The 7,981-nt window shown below is 33.8% G+C and overlaps 2 protein-coding genes across 2 annotated transcripts; one reads left to right on the forward strand and one right to left on the reverse strand.

Annotated features, from left to right (window-relative positions):
* The first annotated feature begins 562 nt into the window (after positions 1–562).
* LOC112750738 (ferredoxin-thioredoxin reductase catalytic chain, chloroplastic) lies at positions 563–5,744 on the forward strand. Its single transcript, XM_025799562.2, has 6 exons — positions 563–825; positions 1,572–1,684; positions 3,887–3,936; positions 4,075–4,146; positions 4,774–4,834; positions 5,525–5,744. Exons 1-6 carry the CDS (start codon positions 720–722, stop codon positions 5,567–5,569), a joined length of 447 nt encoding a protein of 148 aa, XP_025655347.1. The 5' UTR covers positions 563–719; the 3' UTR covers positions 5,570–5,744.
* LOC112750737 (zinc finger AN1 domain-containing stress-associated protein 12) lies at positions 5,639–7,390 on the reverse strand. The gene is made up of 2 exons (XM_025799560.2): positions 7,054–7,390; positions 5,639–6,482 (listed from the first exon to the last, which is right to left on the reverse strand). Exons 1-2 carry the CDS (start codon positions 7,159–7,161, stop codon positions 5,997–5,999), a joined length of 594 nt encoding a protein of 197 aa, XP_025655345.1. The 5' UTR covers positions 7,162–7,390; the 3' UTR covers positions 5,639–5,996.
* Positions 7,391–7,981: the final 591 nt, after the last annotated feature.

The following is a 7,981-nucleotide window of genomic DNA, read 5'->3' on the forward strand; positions in this document are numbered from 1 at the left end:
AAGAAATAAAATAGAGTTCCAAACTAATAATTATGTAGTAACAACCTAACACAAGTGAAATAAAATAGAGTTCCAAATTTCTAACAGTGGCTTATTCTTAACGATACAAACTATATTTTAGTTCTTGACGACTATACTAACCATGGCTACATATACACATATATCTATAGGAAATTTCATAAAATTCAACACAACATAACTAACCGCAAAGTCGGTTGTCCCATCATAATGCGAAGTCTCGTCTAGTCTGTTGATGTCTCCATCCTTACCAACTGCGCGCCATCATCGTATTTATCGATAATATGGTCAGAAAAGGGTAAAATTGAGAAAAAAGTGGTTAAAAAGTTTAAATTGGAGCCAGTCAAACACTGTCAATGACATATATTTATAGCCGTCCCACAGCCTTATATCGTTTACATTGTAAACGAGATAAGCAAGCGACAAATTTGGATAATAACTTTTAAAATTATATAATTCAGTAATTATTACATTTATTTAATTTATTTAAATAAAAAATTCTTAATTTTTCTATTAAAAATATTAATCACCTGATATTTATTTTATAAGAAAAAATAAAAAGGAAGACCATCAATAACACGTATCATCATATAAATGAAACGCAGCACAAAATTCCATTTTATTTATTGTGAGACTCACACAAACTTGGAAGCCACACACTCAGATACCAGTTCCTTCTGTTGCAGTGGAAACCGCCACCAATGACTTCCCATGCTTCTTCTTCCGCCGCTGCCGCCTTCGCTCTCCCCGTTTCCTCCGCCACTTCTTCTATCCGCCGCCGCAATCCCACTCTCGTTCGAGCCCAAGGTAAGTTCCTTTTTTTATCCTTATTATTGTGCCACTGATTCTACTTCCAATTTTCCACATTCGAATTGAGTTCTAGCTTTGGTTATGTTTAGTTGCTTTCTGATCTTGTTGCGAAAATGCTCTTTTTTAAGTTCTAACTGAATTTTGAAATTCTTATTTTTTATTATTATTTTAAGATAATTATTAGCACTCATTTTGTGAGGCGTGAAATGGATTTTGATTTTTGATGTCAAATCTTGTTTTTATTTCTATTTTTTTTTTCTTTTGTCAAATTTCAATGCTTTTTGGCTTTTGAATCTAGCAGAACTTGGCGAAGCTAAAAGTTTGTCTGCTGCATATCCATTTTACGTTTGTGGAGATGTGTATAAGAATAAGAAATTAATTGTATTTTCGTTTTTCAAACTAATTTTTTTAAGATGTTTGCTCAGCATTTATAAAATTTATTTTAGGTAAAATTAATTCTGATAGAATTAAGTTAGAGGCTTAGATTTGGTTTTCACAAACTTATGTTCGGCGGTTCCTCTAAAAATGATTATGGCAGCAAGTGAAGATTTTTTGCTTCAATTAATATTAAAATCAATTTTGGAGGCAAGAATTTCTTTTGAGACTTGAGAGTTAGGCAAAAAAATTAGCAAAATCAATTTTACCATCTCCCCACTCTGTTCTGATTTTGTAATGGTTTTGACTTCAATTTGGTGATTCGTTAACATATTGCTTCTATTTAAATAATTTGGTTGTTTTTCCAGTGGAACCATCAGATAAATCTGTTGAAATTATGAGGAAGTTCTCAGAGCAGTATGCACGCAGGTCAGGAACATATTTTTGTGTTGATAAGGGAGTCACCTCTGTTGTTATCAAGGTATATTCTCTATCTTTGCCATATGAATTATATAAGTGAATATGATGTAAACTTCCTATAAATAGTTTCCCAAGTTTTAAGTAGTGATCTTTGTCAAATAGATATCTCATAGTTCGTGCTCCTTATAGTTGTTGTCAATGAACTGTAGCTCAAGAAGCATCTTATTACCAATCATAAATAAAAATGTCCCTTTGGTCGGTGCTGTGACTCTTGATTCAGCAAGTCTTTGTTGGCTGATATTTTGAAACTTCATAACGGTGAGGTGAGTGAGTTCTGTTCTTTGGTTGGCATTGTTGCCTCTCAATGTAAATGAAACATAAGTATCACAATAAATTAAGAAAGAGCTACTTGAATTTAAACATTCTTTGTGGGATATGCACTCATGAGGTAGTGTATTAGTGCCGGTGCAACTATGCAATTAGATCTATGCTAGGTACCTCGGGCATTACTTTCATAAGGTTCGCTACAGAGTGCATTTAGTGTTCTGAATTGTGCTGGAATTTACTTCGTGTTTATGTTCATATTTTTCAATTTTGCTTCTTAGGTTGTGAAGCATTTGATCATTTCATTTCTATTAGTATTGATAAGAAATAGTATGATACTCTTGTCAATGATACTAGAAGGCCATTGTCTTCAGTTTTTGAGAATTCAAGAGTTGAAAATGAATACTAGTTTTTTTAATTGAGTTCTTCACGATCCAAAGTGGACGTCTTAGCTTGTTTGGTAAGGCAAACACCCATTTGAAATATTAGTTTTTCTTGATGCAATACATTTCTGGTGCGGCTTTAGGGATCTTATATGAGTATGTGAGAAAATAGTATGGCTGGACCAAATTTGACTTCTGCATGCATCATATTGCTCCTTGCTTTGTAAATTTTGCAAGGATAATTATAGTTTCCTGCTCCTATAACAGAATTTTCTGAGAAAATAATATGATATCATGACATTTCACTATATTGATACTACAAAAAATACAATAATAATAAATATCAGTAACAATGTTATGAAGGCGCCCCTTCAATCATAGACTAGTGCATGCCACTCCCGAGAAGTATTATGTGTTGTATTCTACCTCTCCCAAAGCAGAACATGTTGTGATTTGAGCTTTTTATTTTCACTTCATTCAATTGAACCTATCTGTACAACTATCTCATATGACCATGTTACCAAGCAGCTAGAATTGTCAATTAATTATGTTGAAATCATACAAATATGATAGGCTTATTCCATATTGGAGAAAATTATATCTGTGATGGATGAGATATAAGAATGGTGATGATAATTATCTAATCTGTGATATATCTCTACTCCTCTGTAAAAAGGGTTGAGACACACTAACTTTCTTCTGGTAACATTTTGTTTCCAAGTTTAAGAGAAGTTAAGAGAAGTATTTTAATGATGGAAGTCACAAATATTACCCCAAATTTTGTTAGTGATCCTGAATTTATGACTGGCTCATTCACCGAACAGCCATATTAATTGCTACTTAGAATAGTAGGGTGTAGTCCTATTACTTAGGGGCAGCAGAAGAGATTGACAATGAGAATAACAGTGGTGTCTTCGTATCCAATAACAAGAGGGTGGATAATATAGAAGGTATTCCAATGGCTTGAAGTAGAGAGAAATTACTGTTGAAACTATTAAAAAAGATTTATATGTTAATGTTTTAAATACGATAAAAGAAAATGTTGTCCAATCTATTGAGCGCTTTGTGCCAACATAACCGAGTGGGGCAGGATTTTTTTGGTATTGTTCATATTGACGAGCAAAATTTTCAAACTTTACTATATCACAAGTTTAGGGAGGTATATTACAACACGTAAAAGCTTATAGGGGCAAATTGCACCATGCACATAGTATATAAGGCCAGCTAGTAGTAGTAAGGACAGTGTTTACACTAGTTCATTTTTATGTGGAAAATGCAGTATTAGAAAAGAGAAAAGTAAGTGAAATTTAGGTTGCTGCAAATATTGACATGTTAGAATGGAAGTTATAAAATTTCTTGAAGCAGTTCTATGTTCAAGTAATGAGATGCATTTTAGTTTTCTTATTTTTTTTTCCCCATTAATGAGATATATTTCAATTCTGAAAATGACATCAGAATGAATTTATACATTTGCTAATAGATGAATGCAACTGATTTTAGAATTGTAATTCTCTCAAGTAATCTGTTCTTTTGTTTTTCTATGTATTTTGGAACAGGGGTTGGCTGACCATAAAGACTCATTGGGTGCTCCACTATGCCCTTGCCGGTAGAAACTTGTTCTTTTAACTAGTTTTCCCTCATAATTTCCGTCTTTATCCTGTAATTCTGGCTGTATGGTTTAATGGATAATTGAATTCATATTGGTGTTTTTTTAAGTTTTTAACTCAAAATACTTGTGTTTTAGGCATTACGACGATAAAGCTGCTGAGGCTGCACAGGGCTTTTGGAACTGCCCATGTGTTCCCATGCGAGAAAGGTAGGAATATTTTTATAACTACTGGAACATATATGGCTCCTCTGGAATTAACTTATCAAGTTCAAAGATATATGTTTAGAGCAAGCAAGTTTTATTACAATAAGATATTGTCTATCTAAATTAGATTTAGGATTGTATTGATAAAGATTCAGTAAACTGCTTGTATGTCATTCTTGGCTGTGGTTATGCAGTGATTATGCTATGAAAACAGAAATATTTATCCATAAAACAACTGTATCAAATGCACAAGTATAGACTATAGCCATGCAGTTGGTTTGCTAAACCTAATATATTGAAGAATCAAGATGTAGGTCAAAATAAACTCTGCCTTAAACTGTTGTCACCGCATTCTTGTTTGGTCACATTAGTAACCTGGAGTTCTTTTCATAGTTTCTGTTTTGGTCACAAGCAGTGTTACTTTAGCTGTTCTGATTACTGATTAGTAATATGATGTTCTGATCCCCGGTGAAGTTTATGCTATAGAAGCCATCATATATTTTGTACTTTTGTTGTTCGTCAAGAAATGTGGATTAAAATATATGAAACTTACGAAACTTAGTTATGCCCCCCAAATGTCTCACCTTGATTTTTTGGTCACAACTCAGTTATTATCATTTCATTTGGCAGGAAGGAGTGCCACTGCATGCTCTTTCTCACTCCTGACAATGATTTTGCAGGCAAGGAGCAGGTAAGTACCTTAATTTCATTCGTTCTAATTAGGGATAGCAAAACTCCCTGAAACGTGGGGATCTCCGCGGGGACTGCCCCAAATGGGGATCTGAAGACGGAGAATTTTCTCCGTGGGAATGGGGATGGGGGTAAAATTCCCTCGAAGCAGGCGCGGGGATCTGAACAGGGATTTTTGCCCCGTCCCCACTAATCTCCGAATTACTAAATTTATTTAAATATCTTTAATAATTTTTTTAATGTAAATTTTTTAGTCATTTCCAATCTCTTCTCTCCCTGACTATGGTGTGTTATTTTATATTTTTAGACTTATAATCTTGGACAATACTCCATTTGTATGTTGTAATAATATTTTGTGATTTTTTAGATTTTTTATTAGAATTTTTATATAAGTTATTAATATAAAGAGATGGAAAATAGGGTCTCCGCGGGAAATGGGATCCCCGCGGGGAATGGAAATGGGGGACAGTATTTCCCCCGCCCCCTGCCCTCCCCGTTGCCATCCCTAGTTCTGCCCTCCCCGTTGCCATCCCTAGTTCTAATTTTGATTTAGGTTGTCATGAATCATGATTACATCTTACTTTCTATGCTGTGTTCTTATTTCAGTTACTATGATTTCCCTCCTTGGAAGAGGTCTGTGTGTTGATTTAGAATACACATATATATTACAACCAGTTTTGCTGCTTTGCAGGCAATCACCTTGGATGAGATTAAAGAAGCAACAGCAAATATGTAACAAGCTATTTTTATATTTAGCTACTTGTTACAAATCTGTATCTCTAAAACAAACAAGCAAAAGGAAAAATGTAATAATGCCTACCCAAAATCATGTGTAATATTAATTTTTTGTTCTTTCTGAATAGTTACAATGTATTTGTCCTATCACAAAGCTCATTCATTTTACCACTTCATTCTTTTGGATCTGATGTTAAAGAGCAACTATACTTTTACACCCAGTTTTGTGTTATCTTTTTAGCACATAATGATCTGCTATTGCTAAACCGTCACAATCAAAGTAATCTATTTCGAATACCAAAAAAAAAGTAATCTATTTCAACCTTGGAGAATGTACATGAAAGCACCACTTTCATTCCATGCCATAAAAACTAAAGCATTACATGGTCACATAAGAACGAATAAATTTCCAATCTATAATCCTTGTCTCAGTATGCCTTAACAGAAGGATTTCTAGGAGCTGAAGCAGAACTACCTCCCCCACTCTTGCCACACTCTTGTTCGGTCCTCGAGGCGAAAGCGGCCAAGAACTTGTTATTCCACCATCCACTAGCAGAAGCAGGAGCCGTAACCGACACTGACACTGGACTCGACGCTGCTCTACCACAAGCATGATCCGCGGGAAAACGGTGCTTGAGGCACACCTTAATGTGGCAAGTTTCACACGTACTGGAATTTGAGAAGGTTAGAACCTCCTTGCAACGCTTTACAGGGCAAATTGGTTTCTTCTTATTTTGGGGGTCACAAGTTCCTGAGTTTTGGTGCTTCTTCAAGATGGCCTCCTCGTCCTGTCCTCCATGTCCTGTAGTCTCAATAGAAATCGAACATGTTTCACAAATTATGACTTTTCTGCTGTTGTGGTCGGACTTGGGGCAAGAATGGGACATGTAGGATCGGTGTTCCAAACAGAATACCTGTACAATTTATCACATTCACAGCAGTTTCTTCAATTTAAAATGAACCATAAATGTGAATATATATCGTAGATCGTTTAAAATTGCAGCTCAAAACCTATAATTACGTCCCTAACTTTTAGTTTGTGGTTCATGCAACTACATTATAATAGCAATTGGAAATCCATGAATTGTCTACAATCTCTTCTAATAATATCAATGATTCAACCTAATTGCAAACGAAATTTAAAATTATCAATTAAATTATATGTAATTATCATTCTAAAATTATTATATTGTTGAGTTTCAAAGTCTATACTTATATTCCTAAAAGTATTATACCAAAGAAAAAAAGATATTTGACATTAGATAATTTCTGTTTTTTTTAATATATTTTTATTGAATAAAAGAATAAGTTTATTTTACGATATATATTCGTAGTTAAAAAACCCTGCAATTGGGTCAATGAATATGTCAAGATACAAGTTAACGGAGCAAGAGATGGAATATCATAACTAAAAAATAGGAAAGGTGTTCCAAATTTGAATTTACGTGTGAAGAGGCAAAAAAAAAAAAAAAAAAAGAACGGTACCTGTTTGCAGCCTTCACAGGTGAAAGGGAGAAAATCAAGTTGTTTACAATCTGGTTGCTGGCAGTGTTTACCCAAATCTGGAAAAGCTTCTGTGCCACCTCCTCCCATATTTTCAAAGCCTTTTGTTACTCTGATAATAATTGAAAGAAAGATAGAATTGAGATGATAAGATTTTTATGAAGTGAATAAGGATGGGAAACAGAACAAGAAGAAAACGTGTATTTATAGGTTTGGTATGTCTTGTGGCCTAAGTCAGAAAATATGGGAAGGAGATAACTAACCGTGTGAAAGTGTAAACAGAAGATTCCAGATAGTGGCGGGCGCATCACAATTGGGCGGCTACGCCTACGCGCTCTCGTTTATATAACGGATCTATATTACTTTTTTTTTTTAATAATTATTTAGTATTTCTATTCTGTTATATTTTTGTTACCATTCTTTAAATTTATAACATTCGCAAGGCTTCACTTTAAATAGAAACAACAAACTAGTAAAAAAAAAAAAAAAAACAAATAGAAACAACAAACCAGAGAATTTCTTTTTATTTAAATTTGTTTGAAAAATAAAATTTAATCAATTTTTAGATTTATACTCGCATTGTTGAGATTTTTTATTTTAATAAATAAAATAAATATAATAATTATTAAAATAAATAATTTAAAAAAATTTATCGATTTAAATTTTTCAGTCTTATCTCATTTATAGTATAAATGAGATGACATTTTATGTATCTCGTTTAAACTGTAAAGGAGATAAGACACGTCAGTTGCAATGTGTATATTTTGTTTACACTGAATGGCTTGCCTTCCTCTGCCTCATTCACTGTAATGGCGACATGAATGGGTAGTGGTGCGAGAGGTCGGTTGTCCTATACATAAGTCGAGTGTACGGAACTCCTACGACGGCAGAAAGCTCCATTACCTGCTCC

Source organism: Arachis hypogaea, chromosome 15 (genome assembly GCF_003086295.3).
Source record: "Arachis hypogaea cultivar Tifrunner chromosome 15, arahy.Tifrunner.gnm2.J5K5, whole genome shotgun sequence".
NCBI lineage: Eukaryota > Viridiplantae > Streptophyta > Magnoliopsida > Fabales > Fabaceae > Arachis > Arachis hypogaea.

Bases quoted from the DNA above. Each gene is read 5' to 3' on its own strand.
- LOC112750738 (XM_025799562.2), top strand. From the start codon at position 720: ATGACTTCCCATGCTTCTTCTTCCGCCGCTGCCGCCTTCGCTCTCCCC. The intron at 826-1,571 runs GTAAGTTCCTTT...TTGTTTTTCCAG, and splicing joins CACTCTCGTTCGAGCCCAAG to TGGAACCATCAGATAAATCT. The intron at 4,147-4,773 runs GTAGGAATATTT...TTCATTTGGCAG, and splicing joins TGTGTTCCCATGCGAGAAAG to GAAGGAGTGCCACTGCATGC.
- LOC112750737 (XM_025799560.2), bottom strand. From the start codon at position 7,161: ATGGGAGGAGGTGGCACAGAAGCTTTTCCAGATTTGGGTAAACACTGC. The intron at 6,483-7,053 runs GTACCGTTCTTT...TAAATTGTACAG, and splicing joins CCTGTGAAGGCTGCAAACAG to GTATTCTGTTTGGAACACCG.